General features: G+C 59.8%; 1 protein-coding gene across 3 annotated transcripts; it reads left to right on the top strand.

Moving 5' to 3' along the window:
* Positions 1-1,349: 1,349 nt before the first annotated feature.
* Positions 1,350-15,302, top strand: MAG (myelin associated glycoprotein). 3 transcript variants are annotated; one of them, XM_045441054.1, is made up of 12 exons: positions 1,350-1,461; positions 3,334-3,393; positions 3,852-3,920; positions 4,085-4,453; positions 5,947-6,243; positions 6,349-6,606; positions 7,736-7,996; positions 12,217-12,504; positions 12,842-12,938; positions 13,743-13,842; positions 14,099-14,137; positions 14,785-14,896. In XM_045441054.1, the coding sequence occupies exons 3-11, from the start codon at positions 3,875-3,877 to the stop codon at positions 14,123-14,125; spliced, it is 1,743 nt and encodes a 580-aa protein (XP_045297010.1). In that variant the 5' UTR covers positions 1,350-1,461; positions 3,334-3,393; positions 3,852-3,874; the 3' UTR covers positions 14,126-14,137; positions 14,785-14,896. The 3 variants fall into 3 exon arrangements, with proteins under 3 accessions (XP_045297010.1, XP_045297008.1, XP_045297009.1); XM_045441052.1 differs by lacking the exon at positions 14,099-14,137 and having other exon boundaries at positions 14,785-15,302; XM_045441053.1 differs by lacking the exons at positions 1,350-1,461; positions 14,099-14,137 and adding an exon at positions 1,483-1,606 and having other exon boundaries at positions 14,785-15,302.

Below are 15,302 nucleotides of genomic sequence, written 5' to 3'. Positions count from 1 at the left end.
CAGAGTCTGACATCATGAAGCCTGAGGTGGGGGTGGGACTCCCCCTCCCCCTCTATCCAGCTTTCTCTGACTCCACACGCCTGGGTCTGAGGGATTTCCCTGCCCCTCACCCTCCCCACCCTGGCCGAGTTCTCCCTTGGGAGAAAGGACCTCCCCTCTCCCCACAAACTGCTCTGGCCTGAATGAGGACTGAGGATGCGCCAGTGTGACTGAACAGCTCCTGGTCAAACCATCACTACGCTTAATCGCAGCATCACCAGCTCCCTCCGCCCGTCCCTCCCCGTACAAGCACCTTGCAGAGGTCATGACCAAGGAGGAGGATCGCTGTGGAATCTGGAATCTGCACACAGAGGGTCCTCACCCAGCTCATAGAGTAAACAGAGCCCCCGATAAGCCCCTTTGTGCACCAGGCGCTGTTCTATGGGACAGAGGATGAACTAGACAGACAGGTAGAAACCCTGCCCTCTGGGAGCTCCTGTGCCGGCGCGGGAGGAGCGCACCCAGAGCGCGGCGGGCAAGGGTGCGGAGGGCTCTGGAAGGACAGGGCAGCGTTTGAATGGAGGGGCCCGGCTTGGTGAGACGGGCAGGGCAGGCTTCCAGAGGAAGTGGTGTCCGAGCCGGGAGCCGACAGAGGGCACAGGCTGCGGCCAGTGGCCGAGTGGGGAGCGGGATGGGGTGGGGAGACCTGTCCGGGAGGAAGGAACAGGTAAGTGCAAAGGTCTCCGGGCAGAAGGTGCCGCTGGGTATTTGAGCAACACATTCGTGCACCTGCTCTGTGGTTAGGAAGCTTAACTCTGTGCCAGGAGCCATTCTACAAACAGGACAGACGGAATAAGCAGGCAAAGCCCTCGTCGTTCTGGAGGCCAAGTTCTCATGAGAGGAGACAGTCAAACCATACGGTAATTTGTGATAGCAAGAAGAGCCTGGAAGACAGACCAGGATGTGGGCACCCAACCTGACCCTGGGAAGTGATTCAAGAGAGGGTGGAGGTGACGCTGAAGCCAAGAGCGGGCAGGTCCCGCCTGCTCCTGCTCACACCCTCTGTGGCCTCTTGGGACTGAGGTTATACCTGTTCTTGCCACGGACGTTCCCTAGACACTGAGGACAAGGCCTCCTGTTAGCCTGAGACTTCCAGGGATATCAGAAGGCCCTCTCAGGGACCCAGAACCAGGGTGATGGAGGAGGGGGGACAAGTGAGGCCGCTGCCCCCCCCCGCCCCGTCCCCTCCAGGAAGGAGCTAGTAGAACCCAGGCGTCAGGCTGCCCAGTTCCAGCGGTGGTGACAAGGGCCCCTTTGTGCCCCCCTCCCTCGGGGGCAGGGAGGAGCTGGGCCCTGGAGGCAGGCGGCCCCTGGCACCCGGGGGGAGGGGACGGGCTGGCAAGTGGGGGCCCGGACCCTGGGAGGCCAGGGGACTGTGAGCTGGGCCGGTGGAGCCGAGGGCGCAGAAGCAAGAGCATCCAAGTGAGTACCGCCGCCAAGAGGGGCCAGCGATGAGGTGGAGGGCAGAGGACCGGGACTGAGGGGGCGGCGAGGGGCGCCCAGAAGCACGCGCCAAGGCCAGGTGCTCCGGGCCGTGGATGGTCACCGGCAACTGCCGCCAGTTTAGGTTGGAGCAGGGTGCGGGTCAGAACTGCTTTGGGGAGGGGCTGGGACCGCAGCAGGGACAGTGACCGGGCTTAGGGAAGAAACCAGAGAGAAAGAACAAAGGGCCCCCTCAGCATCCCCACGGTGGACGTTGTGCAGGAACGGCCGCCCGAGGGCTCCTAAGGTGCGGTGGGAGTGTCTGAGGCTGGATGAGGAACAGAAGGATGGGCGGGAGATCAGACACCTGCATCCCGCTGTCTGCGAGGGCGTGAGGGCGGTGGGCCGTGAGCGAGCAAGTTCTAGCACCCGGCACCTGACAGGTGCGTGTGTGTGTGTGTGTGTGTGTGTGTGTGTGTGCACGTGCACGCACACACACGCTGCCCCTGGGTCCGCCTGGATCTGCATCAGCCTTCCTCAGCCTTGTTTTCGTTACACCCCACTAAGGAAAAATTGTAGACCTGGTTTTCCTAATCCCACTCCCACCAAGCAGATACACCATATGCATGTTTATGCACTGCGGCCCTTTCGAGACTCACACTGCATCGGAACCTCTAAGACTTTTCTGGCCCACACCCCAGGAACCAAGTTTTACCCCCCGTGTAAAATAGGTGGCCTACAAGCTTGTTTCACAAGTCGGCCCGGGGCCTGGGGCTGGGCCTCACCTGTGTCTATCTCCTGTGCCTTCCTGTCGCATGTGCAGCGGTGGCATCAGCCACGTGGCCATCAGCGCGCGTCTGGGCGGGTCTGTCCTCAGCCACACCTCATCGTGTGCGCAGGTCTGTGGGTCTTTGTGAGCCTGGCCCGCAGGCGGGTCCACGCGCGTGCCTGAATGCCGTGCCCACGCCAGCCCAGGTGGACACGTGCAGCGGACACGAGGCGGGGCAATGCAGCATGCTTCTGTGACTGTGTGTGTGCCGGCGCGTTCTGCGGGCGCGGGGGTCTCGGTGCCTGTCTGCGGGTGCAGGGCCCTGACCGGGGTGCGCCCGAGTCCCCGCTGTGTGAGCCTGCTCCTTCTGGTCGGGTCTGGATCTGTCACTTTTCATACCGGCCCTTGCATGTGTCTGACTGTGCATGCGTCTGTGTCCGTGGGAAGAAGGGCGGTGGAGGCCAGGAAAGGCAGCCACTTGGAAACCTTGGCTTCGACCCTGAGGCAACCCACAGAGCCGCCGGGTGCCAGGGACTCACTGACTCCCAACCCCTGGTCCCGCCTGGTCCTGCTCAGAGCCCAGCCAGGAGTGCCGGACTCTTCTCCCATCCCACCTACCCGAGAAGCCCCCCGGGATGAGGCACCCTCACCCTGAGCGAACAGGGCTCTTTTGTAACCGGTCCTGGCCTCTGTTGAGGGTGGGGGACACCAGGGGCCGTCTGTGGGGTGGGAGAGGGCGGCAGGAATTCCCGCGGCATGCCGGGAATGCTGATGCCGTGAAACCCAGTCATTGATGGGCCAGGTCCCTGCCTGCCACCCCCAGGCCTCAGCCGTGGGACATCTGCTCCCTCACCCTACTCACCACCCTGCCTGCCTCCCCCCCCCCACCCCAATGCTCTGCCGCTCCCCCTTTCCTCCCCAGAGTTCTTTGCCATCACAGCTTGGGGTGGGCCGTGGCCACAGAGTAGCTGCCGGGCCGTGTGGGAGGGTCCCAAGCATCCACAGGCCACAGAGCCCACAAGGGCAGCCTTACGGCGGGTCGCCACTCAGAGCGGACCCTGAAAGAGGGTGGCAGGGGGACACTTGTCTGACTCTCGTTCCAGGTTGGCTGGCTGACCGCTTCAAGTGAGACCCGAAGACATTCCCAACTCAGGGAGACGGAGGTGAGGGGCGGGGTTCCAACTTCTCTTTCCCCCTGGCTTCCCCCGCTTCCCGCCGCTGGCCCAGCCCTGGCTCTGTCCTTACTTTCTCGAGGTGCCCACGGGCACGAGGACAAGGAGGCTAATTATCAGGGCGGTTCGGTGGTGAAGTCTGCAGACCCAGAGCTAGGCAGACAGGGCTTGAATCCTAACTCTGCCACTTGCCGGGCTGTGTGGCCTTGGGCAGGTTACTTAACCTCTCTGGACCTCAGCTATAAAGTGTGGGTTATAATCGCACCTCCCTCAAAGAGATCACATGAATTAATATCACGGAGTAAAGCGCTGAAGCCTCGTACGCGGTCAATGCCATAGAAATGTTTGCAACTACAGACCATAATAATACCAGCAGCAGCTAACACCTGAACAGGCCCCTTCCTGAAGCCTTAATAGAAGCAACCCTCACCACCACCTCCCCTTTCCAGCTGTTGCTCGCTTGCCGTACAAAATGATATTCCTCACGACACTGCCTCTGTTTTGGATTATGATTTCAGGTACGAGGTAGGGGTGCTGGGGGTCCTGGGGCCCTGAGCAGGCTGGCGTTGTCTCTGTGGGCCCCTGGAGCCCTCAGGGCGGTGGAAGGCGACGGGAGTGGGGGCGGGGGCGGGGAGTCAGGGAGGACGTGTCCCTCGGCCTCAGTGGTCCCGCTTGCCTGCAGCCTCCCGAGGGGGTCACTGGGGTGCCTGGATGCCCTCGTCCATCTCTGCCTTCGAGGGTACGTGCGTCTCCATCCCCTGCCGCTTCGACTTCCCCGACGAGCTGCGGCCGGCGGTCGTGCATGGCGTCTGGTACTTCAACAGCCCCTACCCGAAAAACTACCCCCCCGTGGTCTTCAAGTCTCGAACCCAAGTCGTGCACGAGAGCTTCCAGGGCCGCAGCCGCCTCCTGGGGGACCTGGGCATGCGCAACTGCACCCTGCTGCTCAGCAGCCTCAGCCCGGAGCTGGGCGGCAAGTACTACTTCCGCGGGGACCTCGGGGGCTACAACCAGTACACCTTCTCTGAGCACAGTGTTCTGGACATCATCAGTGAGTCCCCGGAGGGTGCGCGGGTGCTGCGGGCTGGGGCGGTGCACAAAGTCTTCCCCGGGACCTCTCCAGGGAGGTCCGGGCTGGCAGGTCCAGGGACTTCTCGGTCTGGCTGGGGGAAGGGGTGCAAACCCCAACGCCCACACAGGCCAGGCGGACGACAGCAGACTAAGGCCCCGGATAGTCTTATTGCCGTCAGAGGAATATGAGCACTCTTCCTCTTCTGGAGACAACTCGGAGAAAAGCAGCGGGGCCCAGGGGTTCGGGGTGAGGCCTCTGGATGGATCCCTGTGTCAGCTGGGTGACGGGGGGCAAATTACTTAACTTCTCTGGGCTGTGCTTTCCTCTTCTGTAAGACGGGGATGGCAACAGCACTTAGAGCTCAACGAGTGAAGAGTTATGGGTGCTCAGAGCAGCGCCTGGCACAGGGGACCCTGCTCTGGGTAGCTGGTGATCCGGGAGAATGCACAGATACCGCTCCCAGACGATCTGAATTGTAAGAGAAACCAGAACTGTGTGTTTTTTCCGTGTAATCTCCCGATTCCTAAACATTGGCTGCTGATTCAGATTTTTTTTTTTTTTTTTTAATCCTAAATTTAGGCCAAATAAAATGCAGTTCTGGGCCAGATTTGGCAATCAGAGTAGGGCACGCTGCCTAATGTCTGAGAGGCCCTGTAGCATGGAGCCCTTAGATTCGGATTTCCCATCAGCACGGAGCTAAATGAGCCAGATCACAGCCGTGATGCAGAAAGAGACCCCACTGGCACAGCCAGACACGGACACACCTGCAGGACATACAACACACACAGACGCACACACGGAAAATAAACCAAAGAAAACACGGGAAAGGAGAGAAGGGTTTTTTTTTTTTTATGTTTATTATTTATTTTTGAGAGAGAGACAGAGTGGGAGTGGGAGAGGGTCAGAGAGAGGGAGACAGAATCCCAAGCAGGCTCCAGGCTCTGAGCTGTCAACACAGAGCCCGACGCAGGGCTGGAACCCACGAACGGGGAGATCATGACCTGAGCTGAAGTCAGATGCTTAATGGACTGAGCCACCCAGAGAGAAGTTTCTTAGGGGATACAATGTCATAGCCGGAGCATAGATTATGAAGCCAGAGTGACAGGGTCTGAAGTTCAGTTTCACTCCACACTAGCTGTGGTCTCAGTAGAATTCCTCATCTCAAAAATCAGCAAACTAATATTACTCACTTAACTAGCATGGCTGGGAGGACTGGCAAGTCAAACTGGTGTCATGTACTCAGGACATTATAGCATTCTTTTCATTATTGCACACCTGTGGTTCATTGTGGAGGACCTCTGGGTGACAGGTAACCGGGAGGAGAGAGGGTCGTAGGGAATTCCGTCTCCAAGGATGGGGAGGCAACCAGGTACCGAGAATGAAGCGGGACAAGGTAGAGGTGGCCCGTGGCCCGATGCTGCCTCCTCAGCCCTCCCTCCTGCCCCGGCCCCCACCACCCCTGTCTCATCTAGACACCCCCAACATCGTGGTCCCCCCGGAGGTGGTGGCAGGCGCGGAAGTCGAGGTCAGCTGCGTGGTGCCTGACAACTGCCCAGAGCTGCGCCCGGAGCTGAGCTGGCTGGGCCACGAAGGGCTGGGGGAGCCCACCGTGCTGGGTCGGCTGCGCGAGGACGAGGGCACGTGGGTGCAGGTGTCGCTGCTACACTTCGTGCCCACTAGGGAGGCCAACGGCCACCGGCTGGGCTGCCAGGCCTCCTTCCCCAACACCACTCTGCAGTTCGAGGGCTACGCCAGCCTGGACGTCAAGTGTGAGCCTGGGGGCGGGGCTGGGGCGGGGGGGGGGGGGTGGTCAGGGCCGGGGGTGGGGTCTGCGGCCCCAGCCCCCTGACCCCACACTGTGTCCCCGGCCTCAGACCCCCCGGTGATCGTGGAGATGAATGCCTCGGTGGAGGCCATCGAGGGCTCGCATGTCAGCCTGCTCTGTGGGGCTGACAGCAACCCGCTGCCGCTGCTGACGTGGATGCGGGACGGCACGGTGCTCCGGGAAGCCGTGGCCGAGAGCCTGTTCCTGGATCTGGAAGAGGTGACCCCCGCGGAGGACGGCGTCTACGCCTGCCTGGCAGAGAACGCCTATGGCCAGGAGAACCGCACCGTGGGGCTCAGCGTCATGTGTGAGTCTCCTGCACGCGCCAGCACCGGCCCCGGGGGCAGAGAGGTTAGGGGAAACCGGCCTCACGCAGGGCCGCAGGGCCGCTGGAGTCGGGGGGCCGGGCCTGGCCCCCTCCAGGCCATAAACAAGGTGGAGGTGGAGATGGAGAGGAGGGCATCAGGTCGAGGCGTTCCCGCCTGCTTCCCAAAGTATCTGGCGAACACCTACTGTGACCACTCTCATCCCTGGGACAAGGTGGGGGACAGATGGAGCCCCGCCCCCCGGGGAAGCCTGTTAAACTCAGCTTCCTGCCCACAGCCTTGGCTGCTCTGGGAGTAGATCTTGGCCCTGGAAATCTGCATTTCAAGATGAGCCCCATTGCAGTTCTAGTGGGAGGGATGAGGGGATCCCCGACCTCACCCAGCCCCTTGCCTACACCGTGTGTATTGTGGAGTCCATGGGGAGGGGCTGGTCAGATGAGGTTCTTTGTTAGGAACCAAGGAGAGGTCATTCATTCATTCACAAATATTTATTGAGGCAACATGCCCAGGGCTGTGGATAATAATAATGACAGCTACAGCCAAGATTTACTCAGAGTGCTTCACACAAATACTCTGCCCCCAGGCATCCCCACGGCTGGCTCTGACCTACCTCTTCTAGACCCAGGGAGGCCCTCCCTCACCATCCCAGTTAAAACTGTAACTCCCTGATTTCCCATTACATTAATTTTTCTCCAAAGCAGTTATCCCCATCTTGCCTCCTATATGTTTATTTACTTACATAGGGTCTACTCACGTGGTTGGAAATCTTCATTTTCCCTTGTTCAGGTTACAGGAGTGCCTGCCACTTAGGTTCCCAGTGGCTCCTGCGAGGTTGGGACTCTCATTAAGCTCCTTTTCCAGAGGCTTGGAGATGTTAGGAGATGGGTCCACTCACAGCTGGGAAGGGGCAGAGCTGAGGTTCAAACACAAGTACTCTGGCTGCAGAGCCCGTGTTGATGCAAACAGGACAAACCAGGACAGGGGTCACCCGAGCCACCCTGAGCTGGTGCGCTCAGGTCAGGGTGGATGGGGTCACGTTGGGGCTGGGAGTTGGCTGGCAGAAGAGGCACCCTTGGCTTCTGACCATCGGCCCCCTGTCCTGCCCCCCAGATGCACCCCGGAAGCCGATGGTGAACGGGACAATGGTGGCCGTGGAGGGGGAGACGGTCTCCATCTTGTGCTCCACACAGAGCAACCCGGATCCTATTCTCACCATCTTCAAGGAGAAGCAGATTCTGGCCACGGTCATCTACGAGAGCGAGCTGCAGCTGGAACTACCTGCCGTCACGCCTGAGGATGACGGAGAGTACTGGTGTGTGGCTGAGAACCAGTACGGCCAGAGGGCCACCACCTTCAACCTATCCGTGGAGTGTGAGTACCCGCCCCCCCCCCCTTCCCCTGCTGACTTGATCTTGACTTCCGGCTGGACTTGACCTCCTTCACCTTCCCTGCCTTGGTGGATGGTTCGGTGGGGGTACCTGGATTACTGGAAAGCATCCGTGCCTCCCAACCCGGGGTCAGCTTTGCACCAGCAGGTGAGAATGGGGAAGGTAGGGAAGCCGAATCCACAGCAAGAAATTAAAAGTCCCCCCTGAGAGTACTGTGTTCTCACATCCTGGGGCGTGCTTGTCACCAAAGAGATTTCTGGATCGTGTGGCCTTTTGCGTTCAACAGTAATCACGGCCTCTGACCCCTGTGTTGCATTGCTGGGTACCAGGCGTTGCTGGAAGCTCTGTACAGGGATCCGCTCGTTTCATCCACATGACATTCCCATGAGGGAGGTTCTAGTCCTGTCTCCAGTTTCTGGAGAAGCAAACTGAAGCCCAGAGAGGTTATGCCACTTCCCCAAAGTCACACAGCCAGAAAACGGTGCAAATCCAGGCAGACTGGCTCCACTTTTCCGTCCTGCCATAGTTGACTTCATCCTCTGTTATTACATCAGAATACATTGATCAGACAGTTGTGCTGTGCAAAGGGCAGCGTGGCTCTGTGGGATGTGGGGGAGGGGACCAAGAGGGCACCAAGCTTTATTATCAGATACAGTGTAGCCAGAGAGGTGGGGTGGATGCACATAGAAAGCTAACTGTCTTCGAAATGAAACTCCTCATTCCACTGGCAAGCAGCACCTCTCCCGACATCACCACCAACAGCCCTACCCCCACCCTGGCACGGGGCCGCCATTCAGGGCCGAGGCTCCCAAGTCAACGTTTCCGCTCCCTCTCCTGCCGCGACTACCTCTGGAGTGTCATCTCCATATTTCCATCTGCTTCGTTTTTAGCTCCGGCCTGGCCCTCTGACACTAGTCTCCAGACTTTTCCGCTCCTGGCCTCCGTGACTCCCCCTACCGTGGTCCCCACCACACAGGTTTGCCGGAAGGCACTGAGCACAATCCATCCTCAATCAGTACGTGGTAGATACAGATTAGTTCTGGAGGGCCACCTTCTGTGGCAGAGGGGCGGCCACACAGGCTCGGCTGGCCTTTCACCTCTGCGCACATTCTCTGCCCGCAGCGTCCGAGGTGATCGCGTGTTGTGGGGTCCTCTGCTTTCTCCACGCTTGCCCTCCTGGGCCCAGCTTCCTCCTGCTGCTACGCCCCCTTTCCCTGTCACACCCCAAGCCAGCGGATCTTAGGTTTTAGAGGCGGAGAGCCCCCTGAGAATCTGAAGGAAGCCGCGGAACGTGCACACCACCCCATCTCACATACGTTTGTAGTCACAGACCCCTGTGCAGTAAGAGTGGCCAGCGGTCATGAACGGTCTGCTCTGGGCAGGATTCTAACTTCCGCGGTGTTACTTTGCTGAGCCTTTGTGGCCACCCTGTGAAGCACGTATGTGCTATCATCATCTCCTCTTTGAGGGAGGAGAAAACCAAGGTCAGCATCCCCCAAGACCATGCAGCTAGGAAGGTTGTGTAGAGCCAGGATCCTTCTGGACTCTCGTCTGCCTCTGCTCTCAAACCCGTGGCGGCTTCGCGTCCCCACAGCCCTGGGGACCCAAGGACTTGCTTAATCTGGCTCGTTCTGATAACAAACACATTGGGAGTGGAAGGCCTTCAATCTGCTGGAGTTGAGAAGCAGCTGTGCCCCCCCCCCCACCTGCCCCCACCACACCTACTGAGCCCTTTAGGCTTCCCCGAGGCCCCTTTCTGTTCCCGAAGGCTTTGTCCTGTAGCACCGGGGGTTTCGTGCTCACTGACAATGGCGGGTGCTCCTAGTGCGGGTTTCCTGGGGTTTCCCGCTGGCCTGCTGATCCCAGGGCCAGCTCGGCGTGGGACACGCCGGCGGTGCTCGCCTCCCCTGAGTGTTTGTGGGCGGGGACCAGTCTGAGCCGTCGGCACACATTGACCTATTTTGGTGTCACAACAACACGTGATGGTGAGGGACTGTTCCTCACCCCGGTTTCACAGAAGGAGACTGAAGTGTGAGCTGGTCGGCGTCCCAGCTCTGTCCCCACCTTGCTGCATGGTCCCGGCCAAGGGACTCCACCTTTGCTGCGCCCCTCCGCTGAAAACTGGGTATGAGGGCAGTAGCTGAGCCCAGAGAAGGTTGTGAAGACTGTGGAGGTTAGTGAGCCCCCCACAGTGCCCCTCGCCTGACATGTCATGTGCTCCGGAAGGCCGAGGCATCGCTTCCGGCTAATCTCTCCCTCGGACTCCAGGCTGGATGCCCGCCCGGCCTTTCCTGCCACCAAGGCTTTGCTCATACGCTCCCTCTGCCGGGATGGTTCTGTTGATCTCCTCCTAAATCCTCGGGAGCATCGCGCTCGTGAGCCCGCCTTCAGAGTTCTCGTAGCTCCTTTCGAATAAGGACCAATACTCCTGTTTGCACAGATGAAAACTCCATCCTGGAGACCCAGGGAGGCTGAATGGCCTGATTGGGGCAGAGCTGGGCTTCCGGCTGGGCTTCCAGAACTCCCCGCTCTTTGTGGAACTTGGGGTCTGCGTAAGGTCAGTCAGGGTTTTCTAGGCGTCCCGGGCTGCCCGCAAAGCTGCGGAGACGCTGAGCACGTACGGGCAGAGTGGCGGGAGGCTGGCGTCGAGCACAGCGGCGCAGTCGTGCATGAAACGTTTTTTTAAAAAATGTGATAGTTCAGGTTTGTCATTGTTAATGTACCCTGTGGTGTATTAACTCGTTAACGCTGCGGCAAGCACAGTGCCTGTCTGCCTGGGCAAAATTTGGGCCATACGTGTTTAATTTACTAGATTTAGATGCATGAACACATTGAGGTTCCAGCTGGAATCATCTCTAGTTTGAGTCCGGTCACGTGACACCTGGTCCATCACTGTGACTTGCTTTTTTTTTTTTTTTTTTTTCCTGGAAATTGAAACTAAGTGGGGGAATTGATGGGCGAAGAGTCTTTTGCCCACGTGTAAGCGGGTTTTGGTCGGGACTGAGACCCAGAGCTCAGTCTAGAGTGAGCGGACTCTGGTGCCGGATTCTTCAGGAGGGAAAAAGAACTTGGCAACATTCAGGGGCCCCTGGGTGGCTCAGTCAGTTAAGCATCCGACTTCGGCTCAGGTCATGGTCTCACGGTTTGTGAGTTCAAGCCCCGTGTCGGGCTCTGGGCTGTCAATGCAGAGCCTGCTTCAGATCCTCTGTCTCCCTCTCTCTACTCCTCCTCCAGCCTCTCTCTCCCTCTCTCTCTCTGTCTCTCAAAAATAAATAAACATAAAAAAATAAAATAAAAAGCAACATTCAAGTTAACTAACTTGGATTTAAATTTTAAAAAAGCAACATTTGAGATCCTATTATAAGATCATATTTTGGAAAATGAAAGAAACAACAACAAAAAAACCGGACCAGTCCCATTTTTGTAATACAAATGGCAGCAACGGGAAGCTCAACACAATGATCTTGGGGGGAGGATGGGGGCCGGTGCCAGTGGCAGTGGGGGGCCCCCAAGGGAGGGATGGTCAGGATGCGAGGGGTTTCTAGCGATCAGCAGGGGCATCTATAGTTCCTGCCAGTGTTCACAGAGCTCGGCTGCGTGAAAGGCACGGTCTAAGTGTGGGGACAGAGTGGAGGCCAAGCGAGAGACTGTCCTGATGGAAGTAAGAGACCAGCCAAATTGATCATCTAACATGGGTAGGGGTAAGTGCCAGGGAGCAGACCCAAACTTGCCGGCAATGCATAGTCAGGGAGGTGAGGTGCGGTTTCCGTGAGTGGTAGGAGAGAGAGGCGTCGTCATCTGAGCAGAGCAGGGGACTGAGTTCAGCCGACGTCAGGGAAGTGTTCCAGGCTGAGGGGGAAACGCAAAGACCCTGAGGTGGGAAAAAGCTCCATGAACTTTAAAAAACAGCGAGGAGGCCGGTGCGACTGGGAAGGAGCCATGGCGAGAGAAGATTAGTGCGGCTGGGTCCTGCGGGGGCCTTGCAAGACCCGGAAATGAATTTGGATGTCACTGTAAGTGACATGGGGGAGGGGGGTTCATCATGATCTCATTTGTGTTTTGCAAGGTGAACGAAGAGAGGGTGCAAGTGGTTCTGCAAAGGGGGAAATACAGCTCATCTCTGACGCGGCCGCCGCTCTCCTTGGCCCTCAGCCTCTGGGGGGCCTCTGGTCCCCTGAGTCCTGGTCTTTCTTGCCCCCGCAGTCGCCCCTGTGATCCTGCTGGAGTCCCACTGTGCAGCGGCCCGGGACACGGTGCAGTGCCTGTGCGTGGTGAAATCCAACCCCGAACCGTCCGTGGCCTTCGAGCTGCCCTCACGCAACGTGACCGTGAACGAGACCGAGCGAGAGTTCGTGTACTCGGAGCGCAGCGGCCTCCTGCTCACCAGCATCCTCACGCTGCGGGGACAGGCCCAGGCCCCGCCCCGGGTCATCTGCACCTCCCGCAACCTCTACGGCACCAAGAGCCTGGAGCTGCCCTTCCAGGGAGCCCGTGAGTGGTGCGGGCCGGGGCCGGGAGCCACGGGGGTGGAGGGGGCTCCTCTTGGATCCACACTGCCCTCCCCAAGGCCGACCGAGCACGCGGCTTGATCAGGTGGTAAGGGTGCCCTTCCCGGGTGATACAGAGGGGCTGTCCTGAGTCTGCCTGTGCTCTCCTGGGTCCGCTCCTGGGCCCTCCGGCAGCTAAGCCCTCCAGGCCAGTCAGGGCGAGGACACCCCAGCTGTATAAATGTTTTCACTATCACCTCTGCCCCAGCCTGGCTCCTAAGAACCCGGGTGTCCTCACTACCACCAGCAACCCTGAGGGGGCCTGGGTCTTCTGTCCTCAGACCGCCTGATGTGGGCCAAGATCGGCCCCGTGGGAGCCGTGGTCGCCTTTGCCATCCTAATCGCCATCGTCTGCTACATCACCCAGACGCGGAGAAAGTGAGTGGCCTGCCGGGGCTCATCTGGGCGTGGGGAGTCTTCCCCGGGCTAGGGAGGTAGGGAGGTCAGTTAGAGGCTGCGGGGGGGCGGGGGGAGGGGGGCGAGGGAGGCCTCCCTGTCTGTGTGTGGGAGGGCAGTTCTGCTCTGAGAATGTTCCGAAGGATGGAGGAGAGAGACTCCCGCCAACACGAGCCACCACCATTCAGGGCGCGCCGGTGCCTGGGAGGGCACTTTCCCCTGATGCGTCCCTGTCCCCTGCGTTCTCTGCTATGGCCTCCTGCCCTCTAGGAGCCCTCCTCCTCCTGAGCAAGCCTCAGCGTGATGGGGGAATGCCAGCTACCCCTGGCTCGCAACCATGGGGTCGGCCCCAGGTGGTTCCAGGGCCCTGGCGATCCCACACCTCATTTCTGGCAACAGAAACACTCCCGGCCCCAAACCACGCCCCCCTGCCACAACGGTGCTGTTTCTCTCTGCCTTGTGGCACACGCACGTCAGCTCCCCTGAGAGCAGACTAATCTTTCTGCACCACATCCTGGCAGCAAGAGGGTGTGACGGGGCCAGGGAAGAACCCCTAGAAGCCAGACCGGGGTCCTGAAAAGTGGCAGGGACCAGGTGGAGGGATGGGCAGTGGGGGACAGGAAGAGGCTGGTCATTCTGAAGAGGCTGTCTGCCCCATCTCAGAGAGAAGGCTGGAAACAACTCTGGGGTCCCTTGAGTGAAACTCCTAAGGTGGATGGGGTGCAGAAATGGAAGGGAGAGGGAGGCCTGGGACTCCCCCTGGGGCTGACATGTCCTGCCCTGCAGAAAGAACGTGACAGAGAGCCCCAGCTTCTCGGCGGGGGACAACCCCCCGGTCCTGTTCAGCAGCGACTTCCGCATCTCTGGGGCACCAGAGAAGTATGAGGTGAGGGCCTGTGGCTCCAGCTTAGCTGGAGTACCTGGGTGCCAGGGACACGGAGGGTCTGGGAGAGCCTGGGGGGCCGAGGGGCAGCAGGGAGGCTGGCCCCTCAGAAGGGGCAGGGAGAAAGTGAGGAGGGCTGGCTGCACCTGGGCTGGGCAGGGCGCTCGGGCTGAGGCCGTGAAGGGGGCCGAGGGGCTCCGCTGAGGGCAGCCCCCATCCTCCCCACCCGGGTCTGTGACTGCATTTCCTTCTCCAATAGTCCAGAGAGGTCTCTACCCTGGAATGAGCGCCCCAGGAGGTAGGTTCCGGGGGCCTCAGTGTGCCCGCCTCTGGGCCCTTGTCGGGCCGTGGGGTTGGCGTGCATGTGTGTGCGTTCTCGTCAGGCATCCAGGACGGCTCCTGGTCAAGTCCGGCCCTGCCCGGCACTCCTGGCCTCGTCTATTCTGTCCTGTTGCTGCTCCCTTCTGTCTGTGGCCGCTGTCCCGTGTCTGTGTCCAACGGGTGGGGGCGGGGACGGGGCACACGACAGGGAAGCCGAAGTCACACCTGCAGGATCTCGCAGACTGCGGTGGGGAGCCTCACCAGACCCACACATAGGGGAAGGACGCACTGAGCCAGGCATTTGCAAATATTTGGAAAGGTGGGATCCCGACCAGGTGGCTTTGATCTGGGCAGATGCTATGGGTTGACTTGCATGCCCCTCAAATCCCTACGTTGAAGAGGGCTTCCCGGAGACACTGAATTTGTAGGTGACTTTCGGGCTCAGCAAGGAGGAGGTGGTTGTGCGTCAGGGCACCTGTGGGGGCGAAGGCCCCAGGGTGGGACGAGAAAGGAGGTTCACGTGGGGCTTTGGGACTCAACTCTGGGGCCGTGCAGGCGCAAGTAACCGCAGCCTCTGGAAAAGGCGGAACGAGGGCCTCCTAAACGGGCTGGTTCTATTCCTAGAGCGAGAGGCGACTGGGATCTGAGAGGAGGCTGCTGGGCCTTCGGGGGGAACCCCCAGAGCTGGACCTGAGCTATTCTCACTCGGACCTGGGAAAACGGCCCACCAAGGACAGCTACACCCTGACGGAGGAGCTGGCCGAGTATGCTGAAATCCGTGTCAAGTGAGGGGGTGGGGGCAGCCCGTGTGGCCACCCCTCCCTCGGGACCCTCACCGGCCCCTACTGGCTATGGGCTCCCTTGCTCCCCAGAGCGGTGAGGGCTGGGGCAGGAAAGGGATGGGGCAGGTGACGGTGAGGTCCTGGGGGCCCGGCCTCCCCTCCTTCCCAGCTGCCCCCACCCTGCCAGCACCCACCCCGCACTGTGGCTCCTCTCTAACCTCCTTTAACCTCATCTGTCCAGAGGGGAGCTCCGTCTGTCTGTCCGTGTTATTTATTGCTGCCCCTTGCCTGGTCTCCTGCCCCCACACCCGGCCCCAGGGCCTGTACAGAGGGACATGAAATAAATGCCCTGAATCCAAA

The sequence above is a fragment of the Leopardus geoffroyi genome, chromosome E2, assembly GCF_018350155.1.
Source record: "Leopardus geoffroyi isolate Oge1 chromosome E2, O.geoffroyi_Oge1_pat1.0, whole genome shotgun sequence".
In the NCBI taxonomy this organism is placed as follows: Eukaryota; Metazoa; Chordata; class Mammalia; order Carnivora; family Felidae; genus Leopardus; species Leopardus geoffroyi.
Note: the sequence above shows the minus strand (reverse complement) of the source record. Positions and strands in the feature narration are given on the sequence as shown.

Coding starts and splice junctions, on each gene's coding strand:
- MAG (XM_045441052.1), top strand. CDS start 3,875: ATGATATTCCTCACGACACTGCCTCTGTTTTGGATTATGATTTCAG. Junction 4,454..5,946: donor CAGTGTTCTGGACATCATCA/GTGAGTCCCCGG, acceptor TGTCTCATCTAG/ACACCCCCAACATCGTGGTC. Junction 13,843..14,784: donor GGGCACCAGAGAAGTATGAG/GTGAGGGCCTGT, acceptor TTCTATTCCTAG/AGCGAGAGGCGACTGGGATC.